The sequence below is a fragment of the Hippoglossus stenolepis genome, chromosome 24 (assembly GCF_022539355.2).
Source record: "Hippoglossus stenolepis isolate QCI-W04-F060 chromosome 24, HSTE1.2, whole genome shotgun sequence".
In the NCBI taxonomy this organism is placed as follows: Eukaryota; Metazoa; Chordata; class Actinopteri; order Pleuronectiformes; family Pleuronectidae; genus Hippoglossus; species Hippoglossus stenolepis.
The window spans coordinates 9,410,809-9,432,129 of NC_061506.1; the positions used below are offsets into that span (position 1 = coordinate 9,410,809).

At 42.3% G+C, this 21,321-nt stretch overlaps 1 protein-coding gene across 3 annotated transcripts in view; it reads right to left on the bottom strand.

Moving 5' to 3' along the window:
• Positions 1-1,943: 1,943 nt before the first annotated feature.
• Positions 1,944-21,321, bottom strand: part of runx1 (RUNX family transcription factor 1) — a 50,810-nt gene continuing 31,432 nt past the window's right edge. For 2 of the 3 annotated variants that reach the window (XM_035150436.2, XM_035150435.2), the window contains 7 exons: positions 20,583-20,734; positions 20,339-20,449; positions 17,590-17,746; positions 11,768-11,872; positions 9,815-10,012; positions 4,283-4,429; positions 1,944-4,194 (listed from right to left, as the gene is read on the bottom strand). In XM_035150436.2, the coding sequence (XP_035006327.1) occupies positions 3,647-4,194; positions 4,283-4,429; positions 9,815-10,012; positions 11,768-11,872; positions 17,590-17,746; positions 20,339-20,449; positions 20,583-20,675 (1,359 nt within the window). In that variant the 5' untranslated portion in view covers positions 20,676-20,734 and the 3' untranslated portion in view covers positions 1,944-3,646. The remainder of the gene's footprint in view (positions 4,195-4,282; positions 4,430-9,814; positions 10,013-11,767; positions 11,873-17,589; positions 17,747-20,338; positions 20,450-20,582; positions 20,735-21,321) is intronic. The other variant, XM_035150438.2, reaches the window with a different exon arrangement.

The window sequence follows — 21,321 nt, forward strand, 5'->3', positions numbered from 1 at the left end:
GAAATCAATTGCTGTCTCCGTTGGTTGGCTGGAGGCAGAAAACTAGCGCCTTAAGCGTCAAAACGGTGACCGGTTTGATTGCTGATGAGTTTGAATGAAAGTATTTTGACCCCCAAATGGACCTGCATCATAGCTCATGAACCGTCAATTAATAAGACTTAGTCGGAGGAATGCAAATTCATGTTCTTTAACTGCCGGTTTAACCAGATTTGTCAGAATGGGAACGAAAAACTAATTCATTTAAAAATCTGAATTTAAAAAATGAGACCACACGTTGAATTAGAGATCTGTGTAAACTCTCAGTGTTACCTTTTATCTAGAATAAAAAGATTTAAAGGTATTTGAAGCACTGGGATGCCAGAATGCCGGTTGACCTCTAGATGTCAGTGCAATCTAAGGCTGCATGGCTGTCCCGTTCAAACTGACTGTTCCGTTCTCCTCTTCAAACAACCATGCACTGAAATGTCAAGAAGATTTTCTTTACTTTTACAAGCAAATGGATGTCAGCAGCTGTCACCTTAAGGACAAAGTTAATCGACTGATTACCATAATTCCCCCTAATTTCCAGACATTTTCATTAATTTATAAATTTCCCAGTTATTTATTTCCAAGAAAACAAAGGGGATTTGGTTTTCCCCATGAGCTACACTTTCTGTCAAGGTTAAAATATTAGAAAAATGACAATCTCAATCTCTGTTTGAGAGCTTGATAAAATTCCAACTGGCCCGTGGGTGTTTAATCCCATAAACAGTCACAAATGTATCAACACACTGGGTCACTGGTTGCTAGGCATGCCAAAGTGTCCTTGTGAATCATCACTGCCCCTGATGGCTTTTCTGACAGAGTGTCAAGGATGTTGTGAGGAAACACTTAACATTTATCAGTCCTATGGGTACATGGGTAGATGATTTGATTTTTGGTAATTTTTTCCTATTTAGGAAAGGTTTTTAACTTATTTAACCTCATTCGTCCTGTGGGACACAAGGACATGGACGCCATGGTCCTCTTTCAGCAGCTGGTCAGAAGAGTCCATGTCAGGGGCCATCACACTGAGCCACCTCTTTCTTATTTTAGTGAAAATATGAACTGACATCTGTGTGAGAGCCATTTTGGTTTTGGGAGCCTCCCTCCATTTGAGGGGAGGGGTGCTGATTTGAAGATTTTGTTGTTTTATATTAGTAAAACATACCCATTACAGAAGATGGGTGTACTTCGGTTTGTCTGACTGAAGTAAATAAACCATCTTTTGTTTATCGTGGTTGCACACATCCAAACAAAGCAACCAGTGACCGTCAATCCAATCTGTTTTTAGTTTATACCAAGGTGACAGTCTACTTCAAACAAAGGATCATTCGATTGGCAAGCAGCATCAGACCTGCTCTCATTCAGAGACTCATTCAGGGTGGAGGGTCATCATTACAGTCTCGCATGAAAGGAATTCCCAGTGTTGCACTTAGAGTCCTCTGTAGTTGTGTGAAGGACAATGGAGACAGTTTGAGAGGATGTTAAAGGCCAGCCCACTGTCTCACCTCCATGCAATTTGGTCTCAGGTTGTCTGTCTCAGATGGTTAAAATTTACAGTCACCACCAAGTCATCCACATACTCACCCTTTATTTATTTAAACTGGTGCCACAGGAGTTGTATAAAATGTTTTATCATGTGCGTCACCTGAGTTTTTGGAGAAGGTTTCTATGACGGTGTCTGTGTGAACTGGCAGAGAGAACAAGCTGGGGCTTGTGTGTAGAATTTGTTCAGGAGCAGGAAGTGTGTGTGTGTGTGTGTGTGTGTGTGTGTGTGTGTGTGTGTGTGTGTGTGTGTGTGTGTGTGTGTGTGTGTGTGTGTGTGTGTGTGTGTGTGTGTGTGTGTGTGTGTGTGTGTGTGTGAAATAAAGAGAAAGATAATTATGAGACAAATTATCTGACAAATAACCACAGGACAACAGTTGCATTTTCCTCAAGAATATTTATATAAATCACAACCAAATGTGAACTATCAACAGTTTCAAAATAAAACACGTGTGTATGTGTGTGTGTCTGTGTGTGTGTAAGAGAGAAACAGAGCGAGCAAGGGATGACGAAACCATATTAAAAATGCAGTGTAATTTACAGCCATGGCTATATACAGTACAAATTAGCTGTGGATCATGGGTAAAAGTAACATACACATACTCACCCACACACACACCCACCCACACATACACACACACACATACTCACACACAAGAACAAAGACGTGAAACGCTACCAAAAATGGCATTGTGGGAATAAATTAACACATTGCAAAACTTCATACTGTAATGACTTCTCAGTGCAGTGAGGAAATGAGTCATTCAACATCGAGCAGAGACTGGTCTGCAGGCCAGAATACAAGTCATCTCGGAGTGAAGCTGCTGATGAAACACAAACACAGTTTAAATTTTATTTTCATACCAAGTGTTGCCCCTGTAAAAACATCTGAGTCGTCATTTAGACCTTCGGAAGATGAAAAATCTCTCTGGAATCCGGGGGCCATCTATGATAAATATGGAATCAATCAGGCTCCTTAACCAACGCTGGGCAGTTCAGCCAGTTTTGCGCAATGTTGCCAGTTTCACCCGGGGTCTTTAGTCCTTGAGTAAGAAAGGATCTGCCGAATAAATGTAATGAAAATGTGGAAAATCTCAAATTGACTACAGTTGCTTAACATAATAATCAAAGCCTTGTCTTAAAGATCGGAGTTACTAGTTGTTTTGATGGGTGAGGCTGAAGCACACTGTCACAGTTGTTTTTTGTCCAGATTTGATTCAGAGGCCATTTGAGCTACTTTAGCGAGTGAAGTAATCATGTTTCATTATTTTCTTTGAAAGGCGATGGGCTCAGTTCTTCAACCATAAACCAAAGAGGAGTGGTAACAGCATGGGGGAAGAATGAAAAATGGACGGAGGGGTGAAGGAAAACACAAACAGGCCACTACAATATTCGGGATGAGCAAATCATCGAGTCACAACAACAACATTTATGAGGGGAAAGTCCTGTTAATGTACAAGGGGAAGCTGAATTGAGATCAGTCCAGTGCTGCTGCATGCACCTTGTCAGTGTTGAACCAAAATGTTTCCCTGCTGCTTTTCATGTCCATGGTTAGATCCTTTCGTTTCATAGAAACTCTTCTCTCCTGCAGTCCCGTGTCTCTCTTTGTATCCTGCAGTGAGGCTGGGGTTGTGATCAGTCCCCTCACTGCTAAATCTGTCAGTCGCCCTGCTTGTTCTTCATTGAACTAACAGTGTTTGTCAGTAGCCTTTTTTCTTAAAGTGGGCGCACCCTGCATATGGCACCTGGTCATGTGATGACGCACAGTAATGTGGTTTTCCCACATAAATAGAAACCAGTAACCACTGTCCCAGTTTCGAACAGAACTCAAAAAGTGTTTTCAATTGAGCTCAGCAAGCCCAAGTTTGAATTTGTTAATTCTACTGATGTGCCGTGAGTATAAGTCTGTTGATATTCAATATTTTTGTTACTGTCAACAAATCCCATGTGTAGATGAAAACCACGTAATGTAATCAGATTGGTGTGTATTTATGTGTTCAGTGTTGTTCAGCGTCTGCCATCACATGACCAGGGGGTGATATCCGTTGCACTTTATTAAGAGCATCCTCCCTTGGCTGTTTCAGTACGGTCTCCAGACAGCTTCAGCAGCCGCCATGTTTGTCGGGGAGCTACTATGGCTAGACTCCACCTCAACGCCCACGCCTTCATTCTGATTGGGCAATGACGGGTGCAGGAGGGAGGAGCCTGTGGAGGCGTTGGTGCATGGTGGCAGGATCCTTGGAGGGGAGCGTGAGTCGCTGCTGCCTCCTCCTCCGGCCATCATGGAGAACTGGTACGATCCAGCAGCGGTGGAGTAGTACAGGTGGTACGGTGAGGAGGTGGACTGGAAATGCCCATTCTGAGCCTGGTGCGGCGTGTTCGCAGGATAGGGAGGAGGCAGGTAGGTGTGGTACCTCCCTGCTGGGGTGGTCGCCATGGCTGTCGCCATGCTGATGCCAAGGGCGCTGTTGGAGACAGAGTTGTGGGAGGGGGCGTAGGTGAAGGCAGCCGCTGTGGGAGGGTAGTGCACGCGGGGGTCGGAGAAGCGGGAGTCAGGCAAGGAGGGAAGAGAAGAGAAAGATCGTTCCAAGGTCATCCTGGGGTCTCCGAAGGCTGTGAGGTCCGGGCCTGAGAGAGGGCAGAGGAAACGGTTACAATCCACCAATATACTCACTTAGTTCTGCTGTCCGTTTGTGGGCGTGTGCCTGTGTGTTACCTGTGAGTCGAGAGGACAAGTCGCTGAGTGAAGAGCGGCCAGGCGAAAGGGGGTTGGCTGTATGGACAGTGGGTGCGGTTATTTGGCCAAGGTAGGGATAAGACTGGTCGTAGGACCAAGATGGAGACGACTGCATCTGTCTGGAATCTGAGAGAGAGAGAGAGGGAGAGAGAGCTTAATAACTGACACTTTTAAAGTCTTAGAGCAGTCCGTCATTTCATGAGATAGCTGTTTCCAGTGGCGCCTGGACTGTAGTGTTGATCCACCATCTTTATTTCCTAATGGGGAAGCTCAGAGGTTTAGTATCACACCCCTATAAAATTGGGGGACTCGTCAGTTTTTATGGGGAATTATAACATGTGAGGTAATAATGCAGATGACATCATCAGGCTCTTCTCCAAAATCACAGAAGACGTTATTTAATTGTTCTTACAGGCTAGGTGATGGGCGTGTGTCAAATTGTTGGAATGGTCCTGGTTATTTGATTCTACTTTGACAAACTTTAATATATGGGCTATTAAACCTTAACTTTAAAATATTTTATGACAAATAAAAAGCCACGTTTTGGCTTTTAACTTTGTATGCAAAGTGACAAACTATTGATAACACGATTTGTGGAGAGTATGTTGTTTAAATAAAAGGCTGATTCACATGAACTTGGTCTTGAGACAGAAGCTGTTGACGGTGAAAGAAAAAAGAAAAAAGAGAGATGGAGGAGAGGAAGCAATTAACTTGGTGTGGGGGTGGATGGATGAAGGGGAGGGCTGTGTGCGTGTGTGTGTGTGTGTGTGTGTGTGTGTGTGCGTGTATGTGTGTGTGAGTTCTTTCATTCAATCCAGCCTTTTTCCCCACAGTCTAATAAATGGCACTGATCATCCACAGACTTGCAGACAAGCGTGCATATGTATGTGTGTTTGTGTGAGTATGTATGTGTGGATAGACGAGGAAGCAAATTGTACGCAGCAGCCGAGACGCCAGTGAAGGCTTTTCAAGTCTTGCCAAGAGCTCTCCCAAGCACTGACGTAAGTATGTGGTGTTGTGTGTGTGGGTGTGTGTGTGTGTGTGTGTGTGTGTGTGTGTGGTGTATCTGGGTGGTGGTAAGGCCTAGGCCCCGTGCCAGGCCCCCTTCCTTTCCTGGCTCCTCTCCCCAAGCTGAGAGCACTAATGTGGGCCAGAAGTCATCCAGTAGATGGCGGGCTGTGTGGAAATTGAAGTAAAACATATAGCCGGCTACATAGATGTCAAAAAAATGTTATTAAAACTCATTCATTCCATATCACTGAAGTCTGATATGATTCATGCATGCTTATTTTGCCATGTTGGGGATGTATCAGGGCTGAAAACAGTGGGTGTGTAGCCCCCAGCCAATAGCAGCTCACAGTGTGCAATGGCGGGACACTATAAAAACAACCACCTCCATCTTTCTCCTCCGCACTTTAGAACATAACCACCATGAAACAATCAGCTTCTGGGGGGGGGGGGCGCTCTTTAATGTTTCTCCCTTCTTTGTGGATTGTGTTGCACTGCATGGTATCAGGTTTACTGTAAAATCTAAAACTCTGAAAAATGCATTTGAAGTTCTTAATGCTAGATTTTTTTTTACAAAAGATCCATCTTAAAGTCAGGGGTGCCAGATCAGGTGATGAAGCCAGATCCACCGTATAGGAAATGATCATGTCGGTATATATTAGGGTTTAGCTTTACATAGGCTGTATGCTATAACAATATATAATGTGGCTACACAGAAAAACACCTATTATTGTATGTCACACATGTATGGAGATGGGGAATTTGCATGAGCTCAACACAAACAAACACGGGGGAGAGTGAACGTGACCCAGAGGAGAAGGACTCCGACCAGCTAAAGACAAAATGAGGAGTAGGTGCTCACAGTAGGAGCTATACTTCTGCTGCATGGACATGAACCAGGAAACTGTGCTTTGCAAATTATGCTGCAGACCTCACAGCAAACTCAAAAAATCACAGACGGAGCAAGACTCAAATCAAATAGTACAGGGAGGGTCTATGGATGAAACAAAAGCGAAAGACAAATCTCAGATTCAAGATGCTGCAAGAGGACTTGACACTGAATCACAAGATGGAAGGAGGTAACAGCTCCTGTTGCTAGTTACGTCTACAAAGACTTGGCTAAGTTGCCCTTTACACACACGCACAGCGGAAACTATATGTGCAGTATTTATAACCAGAGAAGTGAAGTGAGCGGTGACGAGAATTAAAAGAGAATTGAAAGTTCAGCAGGGCCTGATGATTGGGGAGAGCTATCTAGAGTAAAGGTAACAAGGGAGGAAGAGAAAGAAAAAGATAGTAAGGTCTTGAATGGCTTCATAACGGCTTCCTGTTGCTGTTTTCATTTTGAGAGGCATCTGAAAAAAACAGAAATCAGGAAGCGCTGAGAGCTACCTCTCTATTTATCTTTCCATCAGGTATGTATTTGTTTTCACAGCCTTAATATTAGTCACAGTTCGGTTGCTATCCAGTTCATGCAACCTCCAGTGAAAGAGACTGAAGACTGAGTTAAAATAGACAAAAATATGATCCACTATTGCACTGATAGATTCACATCTATGATAAGGAATAGGTAAGAACTCAGAGTTTCAGTTTGAGTTACAGATCTGTAGATATTCTGCACTGTTATGCAGTAATTATGTGCTCACATTACCATTTCCATTACTAAAATAATTATAAAAATGTTCATTTTATGTTCCAGAACTCTATTTTCTAACTGCAATAGCAATACTTGTCTGGATCTGGATCTGTCCAGCTTCAGTTTAAATTGATGTTGATCTTAGCCTTTAGTTTAGACTCAGCATTTCTGGAGGACAGAGTGGCAGCTCTTCTCAAAAGTAGCATGTGTTAGCGTCAGTACGCAGTGAATCTTAACAATGACAGTGTTCCAAGGCTGTGGTTTGGCTGCACAGCAGTCTGCGCTGCCTTCACATGGAACTTTTGAGCTTGTGGTTACAACATGGGAAGTCATGCTTGCTGTTCCAGTGAACAATGTTGCTAGGCAACGGCAACATGGATGCCACGCAGTCCTGTTCCTCAGACTTATTATAAAACTGCAAAAGAAAACTTCATACAACTAAAATTACAATATATTGACTAGTATTGACATCCAATGAAAAAATAAACTTCAATGGCCTCTATACCATTTCTGAAAATGAGAGGGCGGGTAGTCCACTAACCAGAAGGTTGTTGGTGGTTCGATTCCCTCGTCCAGTCCAAAAATTGGATATTTTATACAAGAGTATAATTAATAGTATTTATGCATCATCCAATGGCGGATGAACATCAATCGAGAAGTCTTGTGAGGAAGGATTTGGTTTCAAATTCTGACATTTACATTTTTTTTTTCTTATAGTAGCACTTCCTGCCAGGTGACTCTCATTTCCTCCTATCTTGCTTCCTCACTTACAGACACACACATGCACAGATACGAAGGTGTACTACAACAGACGCACTTGCACGCATAAACACTCACATCGTCACTACCACTGAAGGCCGAAGAGGAACAGATACTGTCTTCTGGTGCCAAATAGAGTATCCACGGTTACACAAACTCTCACGGGTACAACACACAAGCGCGCGCACACATGTACACACACACACCCACACACACAGACCACAACAGATCTCACTAAAACCACAAGGAGGAACAATGAGGTTGGATGCAAGCTGAATGCACAAGTTTGGGAACACAGTTTTTGTTTCTGCCTGTTAGTAGATGATGGTGTGTGCTGCACTACACTACAATGAATCTGCATTGAAGCTCCAGAAATGTGGTGAAACAGAAAAATCGTCCTTCTCCACAGAATATAAAAGAGGAGCACTTCATCCCATTGTGTTTAGCGTGCGGCTGAATTCCTACTTCTGCATTAAACACTTCTAAAAAGGTGAAAGTTGCTCACTCAAATTGCCACTGTATGAATGAATGAATGTAAATATAAAGGGAGAAGATTTCAGGGTATGGGAGTGCTTTCGGTTTCTATAGCAAAATGAAAAGCGTCACAGGGGTGATGCATATCCTTATATACCTGCAGTTTTACATTGTAAAAAAATCCATTTCAAAATGACGTCATCATGGCATCATCTATACCATATGATGACAAATGATTGGTTAATCCGACTATATGATGATCTATTCAGGCTTTAGGTCTCATAGTCACTTATCACATGACATCATATGTCTCTCTAGTATTTACAGAGACATCTTGGCAAATGTGTTTTTCTGGATCGTATTTTTGGTCAACCTCGATCTTTGACTAATCAGCTCCAATAGTTAATCACTAGGAGACACTCTCCCAAGTAACCTCCCCACCAAGTTTGGTAAAAATCGGTCAATGCACTGACAGGAACAAGCTCGTACGATGTGAGACACTGCTGAATCATTTGGTAAAATGACTTGGTAATGTCAACACCTATGAGATCTTGTTTCACTACAGGAAGTGACAAATAAAAGACACAAACCCCAAAACGTCTCTGGCCTCTGTGACCAAGCTGCTTTCAGACTAGGGCTGAACTGATTCACCAACAACCACCCAATCACACACTGAGTAGACATGTAGTCTGGCGTCACCGTACATGTAGTAATCCTTAGTCCTCGAAATGAGTTCAGAAGGCATTTCTGAGCAGGAGCCACAGACAGAAGTTTCTCATTAGACGATAAAAAGACCTGTTTGATCTGTTCTTTCGGACTTATGTTGGTAAAACCTAACCAGAAAACCTGCCCAGACTTCATTAAAATAAGGATTTCCACCATGTAGATTCATGCGTAGACTACAGTGGTACCTTTACACTTTTCATTTGCAGCATGTCATGGCTATTTAAGAACCACGGACCTGTGACTTTCCTGTTCTCTGAAAGGACATGTATCACGGTTCTTGGTAGTCTAGAATGATTGCCGCATTAGATCACGTTTGAGCTCATAGTGAAACTGAAGCAGTAGTTCCTCAGTATGAAAGTAAGGGCTGTGGCTGGGGTGTCTAGATGCTGAAGTGTCCTCGAGAAAGACACAATTGATTGTCGTATAACAGCTGCTTAGGATAAAATGCCACAAATACTAATGTGGCTGAAAGATTATAAATGATGGGAATCAACATTTTAATCGCAGTTTACCTTTTTTTAACTTAAATTCAGATTTTTGTGTTACTATGAAGAAACAAAAAGATTACACTACAAAGAATAATCAGAAAAAGGGGCATTTGCTCTTTGACAGAGCTATTACAGTCAAAGGGAATGCCTAAAACCTAACTGGGTTAAAGTGACACTGATAAATACAACATGTCCATCTCACTTTAATTTGGGTAATGGACAGTTTGAATTTGGTTAACTGAGCCGAACAATGTGACTCTTTGTTTCAGCTTCCCTGTTGAATGTAAGTGACTGTACCGAGAATACAGGAAGTGTTTGACAGGAAAGAAGACACACTTTTCTTCTTTGCCATTTCTACTCTTGTTGTACTGATTAAGGCTGATTAGACATAAATGTAACCATTGTTTTTTGGGCTCTTACCAGCAGTTAACTGCGTGTGCGTGGGACTGGAGAATGTGGCAGAGTTGAGTGCTTGGCGGGGGTTGGTGGAGGGTTGATGGTGATGATGGTGAGGCGGCGTCACCCTCATCGAGCTCCGCCTCAGCTGCTCCAGCTCAGTTAGCCTCTCAGAGAACGCCAGTGTGCCTGGTTTGACCTCGTCCATCTTCTGACGATGACCTGAGTTGAAATTGTCATGATGACTGATCAACACCTTTGAATATACAGCCCCAACACCAAAGTTCTGCAAACTCAATCCGGAGCTGTTTGTGTGTAACACGAAGCAACGGAGAGATATTTTGCCTGCAGATTACTCCCTGCTTGTAATCTGATTACATAATCCAAGGATTTCAGCAACAGTTATAACTCAAAATAGGGTATAAATGTCCAGACTATAACACGCTCTGGCTGTGAATCTGGCGATGGGCGCCGCATAGGCCCACATGTGTGTGTGTGGCGGTCTGTCACGCTGTCTGTGGTGTTGGCTGCACTTCAAAGCACTAAGACTGAGCTCCAGTTACAGGCACTTCCTCCCAATGGGGGAAGTGTGCGTGAATGTGTATTTATACTGTGTGTGTGTGTGTGTGTGTGTGTGTGTGTGTGTGTGTGTGTGTGTGTGTGTGTGTGTGGGCGAGTTAGAGACGAGTGATGGTTATTAACAGCTGAGCAGAGCTGGCAGGAGTCTTCTTCTCTTTCTGTCACCTCCCGTCTCTCCTCACTGTGCTGACCAGTGTCGTTCACTTCACTTCACCTCCATTTAAGAGGACTTTTATGCGTATGACATGGGTTTTAGCAAAACAAAATCGGTGTGCCTTTTTTTACTGCGCTTTATTCTGCCATTAGAAATCCCCTTGTTTCATCACACACGGAGTGGGAGAGGAACTCAGTGTTGCATCAGGTTCCTCATTGACTCACTCAGCTGAGTCTTTGTCTGTAGGGACTTGAGCTCATGTCCTCATTGTGTATGTTGTTGGTTACTTTATTAACTTATAGGTCCAAAAAACAACTATCATACTCTGACTTTCTCAAGCAGGTATGTGCCATAACATGTTCTTATCTGTGCTTATAAAAAGTGAATTAAGATCAAACTGCTGACCTTGATGAAACTGTTTAACTGTCCTTAAAAATGTACATTGTTGTCAACCTTATCAGCTTCTCTGCTGGTAAGGTTGTAAACACTATTAATATCAATGGCAACAATACCATTGAGCATGATAACACGCGTGGTTAAGGTTAGAGAACGATAATAAGCTCTGGTTAAGGCGGGGGAAAGATTGTGGTGGTGGCAATCACCGCAATCCCAAATATTCTCAATTTGGTATCTTCCTATTTGCCTGTGCAGACAAGTAAATACACAACAGTGACATTGAGTATCATCCATTCTAGATGCAGGAGCCTGTAACTCATGGTCAGTCAAAGAACAAATGAAAAGAGGCAAGAATAACTTGTGCATATAAACATTAGTGTAACTCATTAGGGATAAAAGGCTGCAGTAAGCAGCTGCCTCCAACAGGTCATATGGGATTTCTGACCCACTGTAAGTAAGTCTGCACCTTGTGATGTATTTCCAATTACAACATCTTCGTCAGTGCAACAATTAGTGTGTCCCTTATGTAACCAGGTAAAAAGTTATGGTATACAGGTTGGGGTGGTAGATGGACATATAGCATGACAGTCTTTCATTTTGAAGGTGTCCTAAACCTTAATCATTGGTGTATCACAGTGTTCCGGTTTTGGTTAGCTCTGGAGTAACATTGACAATGTAAACTGTGGATGTAGGTAGCTGTGTTTGTGGCAATCCATTTAAATAGGGAATTAGACGGGACCCACAACTTGACCCTGTGGGACTCCAGATGTTATTTTCATCTGAGAAGGAAGATGTCAACATTTGTGTGTGTGTGTGTGTGTGTGTGTGTGTGTGTCAGTGTAACTCACGTCGTGGCTCTCTCGGACCGTCCACTGTAATTTTAATAGCTCTTTGGTATGTGGCCACTTGAGGAGGGTTGGTGAACACTGTGATGGTCAGGTTGAAACTCTTCCCTAAGAGAAGAGAGGACAGGATAAGAGTGAAAGTGGAGGAGGACAGAGAGATGGGAACAGAATAAAAGAGATGATGAGCAAATAAAAAGGGCAAGGGAATAAAACCTAATCAAAAACAGAGGTTGATGGTATTGAGAACCTTTTGTGAGCTACATACTCTCCTCTTGCTATCCTATATCCTCTCCTCTGCTCCCCCTGTGCTCCCTAAATATCCCCTGGGTCTGCTTAATGCATTAAGTCATCTAAGTCATGGACCCCCAGACAAGAATAAACCAGGAACCACTCTTTCTATCGCTCTCTCCTGACCATAGCTTTGATTATGTTGTCCTAGTATATGATTTTAATGGCTACATGCCCTTAAAAAAGTAGTATTAAACAGTTTTTGCAGTAGAGTAGTACATACTAATATATTAATGCAACACCTTAGAATGTATGGTCACTGTATCAAGTGTTTTGGACTATGTGGGTGTGTGTGGTTGCGTGTGTGTGCGTTTAGCCCCTGGGGGGGGGGGGGTCACTGCCAGCCTCAGTTTTGGAAGTAGCGCTCACTCAACACAGCGCTTGCTGTAAACACACACTTGCAGACCACCACTGTTGTCTGCCGGGGCTGAAGGGAAGTTACCACGTGCAGACAGTCTGATTCAGACACATAATATGGGGGTAATGCCAGGTGTTACTTACTTCTCTTTAACCCTGCTCCCTTTTTTCTCTCTCTCTGACCATAACCACGAACTGCATTTGGACTGTGACAGCTTGTACTGTACTACTAACTGGGCTCCACTTAGCTGTAACATAAGGGCAAGGAAAGTTGCTTAAATTGAATGCAGGCTACCTACTGAAGGGACAGATTGTGGTAGAGCTACATTTAGCATCAGTTAAAAGAGTGTGTCGGTGGCTGTGATGCAGTTGATGTTGGCCTCTGTTACCGTGTACAGCTCATGGCTATAGTGGCTCTGGAGAAACCATGTGGACACCACAACATATGTGAGAGGCTGCTTGTGTGAAGTTCACAGTACTGGTGGAGATTGTTGCAAGTGAAAATTATGTTCTTATGCTTTTTAGTGTTTCCCTTTCCGCTAGTGAGAAACATTTTTGTACATTAAAAGACTGCGAATTTATAAAAGCCTGAAGTTCCCTTTAAAAAGGAACCCAAGAGAAAACACTGCTTGAGAGGCTTGAGAAAGTGTTTTCTGAAATTGGAGCGTGCAAACCTTTTCAAGTAATAACCCAAATTAAAAGTGTGACAGTATAATATTTAAAGAAGCCATATGTTACTTTTCATTATCCAAGAGGTTATTATATGCAAATCTGAGCAGCGTTACCTCTGCTGTGCAATAAGAGAAACTTACAAAGAGCACCTTTAGGCACTTGGCAAAAACACCACCTCCACTGCAAACTGTCTGCTCTCCATGACCTCCATCGGTACACAGATCAAAATGCATGAGGGTGTTTTTTGGAAGATCATTAAAACATCTCTCTCACTCAGTGGTGAGTCCACTGGCAAGGTGAGGATTGGAAAATATATAAATTCTGCTTTTGCTCAACTTTTGCCACCTTTATACAACAGTGTCCAGTTTTACCAAGCACTACACTGAAGTGCAAAACCCACATCTGTATTTTCAGCTAATCCCACGTGTCATTCCCAATTACTGTGCTGGTAGATGTTAAGAAACAGGTAAATCTTGAGTTTTATATTTGTTATGTTAAATCTGTGAGTGCTTTGGATTATAGATCCATCTTTTCAGTCTGAACTGAGCCTTGACAAGAAAGTCTACTCACTGTTGTTTGGCAGTTGTTGGTCCATGTGTGACTTTGTATACTTTCCTCATATTAGATTTACACAACTGGGGCATGAGGTGTTGCCTTAAAATTAAATGTAAACCACACTTTACTGACACTGGCACTGTGCCTGCTGGTTATTGATAGTTGACAAGTCCATCTACCATACTGACAGCCACTAGAGGGTGTGTGGTCACCTCAAACCTTCCTTCTTGTCTCAGTCCTTCTTTCTTTCTATTCTTCTCAACATATGCATACCCACCATATACTGTATATTCTGCTCCATACACTACTACTACTACTTTGTAACCATTACTGTATAATACCACATAGTGCTGAGGAAGATGGATTGTGTTTTTGTGTAGGTTGTTTACTCGGAGAGTTTACAGTAAGAGAGATTTGGCTGATAGGGAGAGGGGGGAAGGAACAGCTGAGGTCTTTGTGTCTGTTGTGTCTATCAGCCAGCCGGTCGCATCCTACACCCGCACACACACACACACACAGATACACACACAAACACGATGACTAATTCTCCAAGGCATATGCCTGGGACTTTCTTTCTAGTCACCCCCATGTCTCCCTTCCTCCCTGTAGATAAGAGTGCATTTCACACATGAGGTGAATTGTATGTATGTGTGTGTGTGTGTGTTATAGAGACAGAGTGTGCATCATGTCAGGGCTTGCTGGATTGGGGTACAACTTCTTCAACAAAGCGATGTGTGTGTGTGTGTGGGTGTGTGTGTGTGTGTGTGTGTGTGTGTTCCCAGAACAATAAGTTAGTGTTTGTATATTTGTGTGTGTGTATGCGTGTGTGCATGTGCATGTACAATATTGTGAAAGAGAAAAATGATGGTCCTGTGTTTAAAAGAGGAACTAAAAGAGAGACTGAAAACCGGTTGCAAATTGCACACACGCACACACACACACACACACACACACCCCACACACACACACCACACAACACACCACACACACACACACACACACACACACACACACACACACACACACACACACACACACACACACAGAGACACAGCACAGGCATATGGATGTGAAAGGTTGAACCATCATATTACACTGGCCATTGGCAGGTTTTCTTTCAGCTGCTGTGCAGATTTACTATCCTCACACGAGTCCCTACTGGTGTACACAATCTCAGGTTAAACCTTTGATCACCTTTACTTCACATTTGCTATTATTGATTTTTCTTATTCAACAACTCTGCTGTTACATTTGCATGAAAACTATAAAAATATATTTGCATGTGACAGATAGATGCTACATTATGTACACATGTGTTCCTATTGTGTATATATATAACTTCATTGTCAATTATGGGACATAGGCAGGACTGAAACGCCTTTTATCTCTAATCAGTTGGGTAAATAATAAATATAAATAATGTACAAGTAATGTTCAACCAAAGGATGAGTAAAATAGATGCATTTACATACAAAATAGCTGGTGACTGGTGCATGTTTGCATTGAAAAAGACTGCAGGTGGGTTTCAGTGTCCACCTCATTCAAATCAGTGAGGGTGTGGGCTAAACAACAGACACACCTCTTTGTCTCATGCAATTAAGTCCAAAGACTGGAGACTGAGAAAAGCTTAACTTTTGTGTTTGAGACACACACTGTTAATATTTTGAAACTAGACTATGTGGGTTTAGGAATTTAGGTGTTAATTAGTGCTGTGAACTAGTTCAGGTAGTGTAGCTTCAAGTAAAACTTCATAAAAATATACGGGATTAATTCACCCTCACTCTTTGAAATGACTGCTAGTCACATGCAAATCCACAGAGCGGCTCTACGTCCATGTCAGCCCTGTGTAAATACTGCACAAATCACGAGTGTCTCACTACCTGTGTGTGAGAGAGTTGTAACCAAGTGCCTCTGCAAAAAGGGAACACTGACAAAGTTTGAGAACTCCCACCCACACACACAGAAACACATAGGGAAACCACTAGTCAAACCACTAAACCACCTCATTGGTGTCGGCTGCTGAACTAACCACTTCCTGCATGGACAGTTGATGACAGTTCGGGGTTGTAGAATCTCTGCACAACATGAGGGCCGATGTGAGTGGTTATCACTCAGCACCATAAACTTTTAATGTATTGACAGTTTGCTACACAAATCGTGGTGGAAAAGCGCTTGAAACAAAAAAACGTGGCCATAAATAAAATGTCATCACACCCATCACATCAGGCCAATAGATAAAAGATAGGTCTGATGAGGGTCTGTATTTTTCTGTAATCAATAAATCCCACGTGCAGGACCCCAAACCAAATCGTACAGGAGCTATGTGTGTTTCCAGAACCTTTATTTATCTTATTCATCTGTGTCTTATTGGCCACGTATCAGTGACCACACTCTTGCACTGGATGTATTTATGAGGTGTTCTTAAAGATTTCCACTTAACAGCAATAGGCTTCAGGTTGAGAGACTCACACAGGGTGGGACAGTCAGAAAGTATTGAGAGATACTTATGGTTTGGATCTTTTCATTACGATGGAGTAATATGGCCATAATGTTATAATATTAAGAGAATAAAGTTATAATTTAATGAGAAAAGAGTCATAATATTTTGAGGAAAAGAAACAAAACTTCGATATCCTAGCATTTGACCACTAACAGACATTTCCTCCTTGCTCCACATTCCTCAGGCTATAGGCTGATTTTCAGATTTTACTTATTAATACAGTTTTATTTCTATTGTCCATTTTCACAAGTCCCAATTTGTCCCATAGGGTTTAATAAGAAAAGTATAGAATAGTGCCAGGTCAGCATAACCTTTAACAGATACAGCATGGTGCATTTTGAATGCAACAAGGTCATAGTAGTATCACTCTTGTTATATAAAAGACAGCGATATTACTAAATGTTATCGCTGCCTGACACTGCCTGATGATTTTTGCCACGCTAGCAAAACAGCAGTAACAGTGGTGCTGATGACTTTGGTAATCCCCTGACTTTTCCTGTGGCTCCACCATGATGATTTTCAGTGAAATGTTTCAACCGATATTAGATGGGGTGCCATGGCAACCTTTATGACCTCCTTGATGAAGGAGGATTTATTGCAGGGCCCTTGTGTTAGGCTGTACTAGTTTGTCTATGTGTTCCTAATAGACAGGCTACATAGTGTAAAGCTAATTAATGCAGAGAGGATATGTTTCTCAAAGGTGCAGGGTTATATGTGTTATCCACTATTGTCCAGCTGTAAATCCACTACAACAAAACAAACACAATGAATTGTGTATCTAAAATTACTTCTGCAATGAAGTGATGCTGGGAGAATGCACCTCATTGTTCTCTCAGCGGGTACATTTGCATGAAAACAAATTCAGGCTCCTCAACTTTCTTCATTTGAATTTTTTTGCAGGACTGTGGAATCAAATATTGACAGTTACTCCTATATGAATCTTTTGCTGGGGAGTACTTGTCATTTTCTTGCACATTTGTGAATGTGTGTGTGTGTGTGTGTGTGTGTGTATGTGTGTGTGTGTGTGTGTGTCCGTGTGTCCGTGTGTATGTGTGTGTGTGCTAGCAGAGCTTGTGTACACAGGACTAGTGTTTTAAATAGATAAGTTGGGACATTTGCCTGCAACCGATTTAGAGTAACTGTGGTGTAGTGTGTCCGTTGAGATGAGGGGGGGTGAATGGGGTGTTACGAGGAAGCTGCGTGAATACTGGAATACTGTTTTTATTCACGTGTACTTCCCCTAATTTATCCCCGCTGTATTGTGCGCTTGTGCAAAACACACATATTACATTTCAACCAGTGAGAGACATTAAAGGACAATACTACTCTCCCTGTTGGGACTGATGCCACTGTAGCTCACATCTGGGTCTAAACATTACAAAATCTGTATTGATGTTTTCAATATTTTTGTATATGTGTGTTTTCTTGTGTGTGTGCGTGGGTGTATATATACCTCTTCCACTGCGGCCGACAAAACGTAGGTCGTTGAATCGAGCCACTTGGTTCTTGATGGCTGCCGTGGCGTTGCGAAGCTCCGCTGAGTAATTCTCGTCGTTTCCTGCCATCACCGTTACCAAGGTGCCATCGGGGATGTCGCCCAGGGCAACCACCTTGAGACGTGAGGGAAGAGCACAGGAGAGAAGATATAGAGTTTTGCATGTATATCCAAGAAGGCATGTTCGCCTCATCTTTTTGTTTCGGGTTGGTTTCCCACTGAAGTTAGTATCAACATTGTCCCCTCAAGTGAACTGATTGTACAAACCAATACAAAATATGCATTATTCATGGATCTTAAGGTGCCCATTATACCATACTCCAAGTTCTTATGCCACAAAGCGGCAGCGTATCTTGTTTAGACTCGTGTTCCAAGTTTATTTAAAGATTAATTCCAGGGTGAAGCAGGTGATCCATATTTACTGAACATCTCAGCCTCGTCCCTTACTGACTCCACCACTGATCACACTTTGTCCCGGGCTATCTGCGATATTGTGCAGTTGAACCAAAGCTCTGCCGACTTCACAGTATGTTATTAACTCTAAAACTGCCTCGGTAACTTCATGCTTGAAAGCAGAATATTCGAACCATTGTTTGTCTCATTTCTGTTCTGGGTTCTAGAACTACAGTTCCCACCGTACTTTGGGGTATAGGCTACAGTCAAAGCAAGGAACTGTTGACCTTATGCAGAAACGTTTTAAAGTGGCTCCACAAAGTGCTGTTCACCAGTTTATTCAAAGTTCATTGAAGTTTGTGTTCGTAGGCGGGAACCTGAACTAAATGGTTGTTGTTGCCATTGTTGTGAATGCGCCCGTTGTCATGAACATGCTGTTGTCATTAACGCGCTGTTGTTGTGATTGCCGTTACTTATGCATACAGAGTGCTACAGAGTGCTGTTCAACTGCTAATTCAAACGTTAGTTACATTGAATCCATCCGCACATCCATTTCCTGTTGGTCAGTGAGTGCCTCCCTCAGGGCCTCACCTATCACACCTTGAAATTTGCATCGGCTCATGAAAAGATGTCCACCTACAACCACAGTTACATGACGGTTGACATGGCTAGCTTCGGGGCTAGCAGCTTTTCTGTCTGCTCATGGCCACAAATAAGCACACACGGAGAAACAAGCAGCTTTAGGTCTGAAATGTCATGTCAAAGATGCAAATGGTAAAATAAAAGGTCAGTCCTTTCCACTGCAGAAAAACAATACCTAAACACATGTCGAATGGAAATGTGTGATGCTCAGCGCACTAGAGAGCACATTCTCCTGCACCTACGCAAATATAGAGCCAGGGAGGTTGATTTCCATATTAACGCTAATCACACCACACCATCAGTGTGCAAATGACTGCTGTGGATACTATGGCTGATATATCTCTTTAACCCTGCTATTGAGTCATCGCAGCTCACAATTCCGCCCTCAAAAAGTCTGACAATAGCATTGATCACTCCTCATATTGGTCTTCAGGAGATTAAATCTCAATATGTTTAGGTTCCAGTGTTCAAACAGTATTGAGAAAAGCTCACGATTCAATAGGATAGTATAAAAATCTTCCAAAGTAGTCGCAGTAAAGCAGGACTGACTCTCCTGGTTTCAAAATATGGGTCTTGACCTGGAAATACTTAATAATCAAAAAAAACTTGGAGAGGACACACAAGCACGCACACACACACACACACACACACACACACAGATGTCCAGCGGATGAGAGAGAGACTGGCAGCAATGGAGCATGAAACCAGCCCAGCAGAGTAAACAAGACTAAGGAAACAATTATGACGCTCTCGGGTCAAGAGCAATGTGTGTGTGTGTGTGTGTGTGTGTGCGCGCTAACCTACAGTTTAAGTGTTGTCATGTATGTACACTGGAGCATGTTCATGATAAGTGTATATATTTGTGTGTGTGTGTGTGTGTGTGTGCATGCATGTGTGAGTGTGTCTGTGCGCGCACATCATAACAGTCATCCATTATCAGTAAGAGGCAGTGACATCCGCTCATGATGCTCCATAATGATGTATAATGCACCAAACTCTCCCTCACACACACACACACACACACACACACACACACACACACACACACGTGCGAACGCTAATGCGTAAAACTCAATAAATCAATCACTTGTGTGTTCTGAGGCTAAAAGCTGCTTTTCCACAGAGGCTTTTGGTCTCAAAGTGCAGGAAAGCTGAACACATCCACATACATCGATACGTAAGGGAAGACAACATAAATGTTCTCATCAAAGAGTCTGCATGATGATGATGATTATTATTATTATTATTATTATTATTATTATTATCATCTGCTCACATGTTCCCTCATTAGCTCCCCAGTATACAATCTGTCCTTTTCCACTTGCTCTCTGCCAGACCGCCTGTTTTGATCCTGATAGTATTTTTGACCTTGCATTATTATTGTTATTATTATTATTATTATTAGTAGTAGTAGTACTATTAGTAGTTTTTTTTATTCTATAAGAGTTAATCATAAATCTTAAATCTTGATATGTAAACCAACTAACTACAACTGTCAAACAAAAGTGGTAGTGTGGATGAAGTAGCAACAAATTTAAAAAAGCAAGTAAAAGTGACTCAATATTGATTATAATACACTTCTAAATGTGCTTCTCTCCAATGTTAATGTGTCAGATGCTGGATTAAACAACAAAGGTTGATGGGGACTGCGTGAGGCTCCGGAGATACACACCTTGAAGGCAATGGGCAGAGTCTTGTTACACCTCCAGTGTGTCGGCAGCACCGAGCAGAGGAAGTTCGGACTGTCCGTCTTCACCAGCTCTCCTGGATGATCTGAGATCACCTGTGAAACCATCACAGTTGCATTTCAAACTGGTGTTTCCCAGTAGGACACCAACTGGGAGCTGGGAGGACGCTTTAGATTTGGGGACACTCTGGACTAGATGTTATAATCAATTAAATTCATGCTACTGTACCTCCACCATGCCGCGGTCTGCCATACGCAGTTTGCCCATCAGAGCGGCCCCGCCTCCGGCCTCCTGGGCCCCCAGGGGCAGGGCCTCGGCCATCTTCCCCCCGGAGGCGAGGGTGGTGGAGGGGGGAGTGTAACGCCGGCCAGGGGCTGGGTCTGAGGAACAGAAACGATCAGATTAATTCATAGGGGTTTGGGGGTTAAATCAATATGGACAAAAATCAGAGGAGATGAAACATTAATCAACTAGAAATAGCAAAAGAAAAATGAATCCACACATTTTTGACCGTTGGCTATTTAGCTAAAATTCACTGGTTCAGAGCTTGTGTCGTGTTTTGAATTATTTTCTATGATAAAAAAAATGTTATAATAATCATCAGTTTGAGGTTCTGAATTGTTGTTTAGACAAAAGAAGATACAGATATTAGTTTGAGCTCTGGGACACTGTGAAGGATGATTTTCACTATATTTAAGTATCATCTTTAAAAGCAGTTCCTTGTGTTCATTGTAAATTAATTCTTATTCCAGTATGAAAATATAGAATTAATGAAAATATGAAACTGACAAAAATCTGTGTGAAATGAACAAACAGGATGTATGAAATAAGACATAACACACCACACTAATGTAACTCAACCCCACACACACACCTATATACAGTGCATGATGACACACAACATGGTCACACTGACTTGAATACCAGAGTGTGGAGTCATGAAACTAAAGACAGCAGCGGCTGCTGC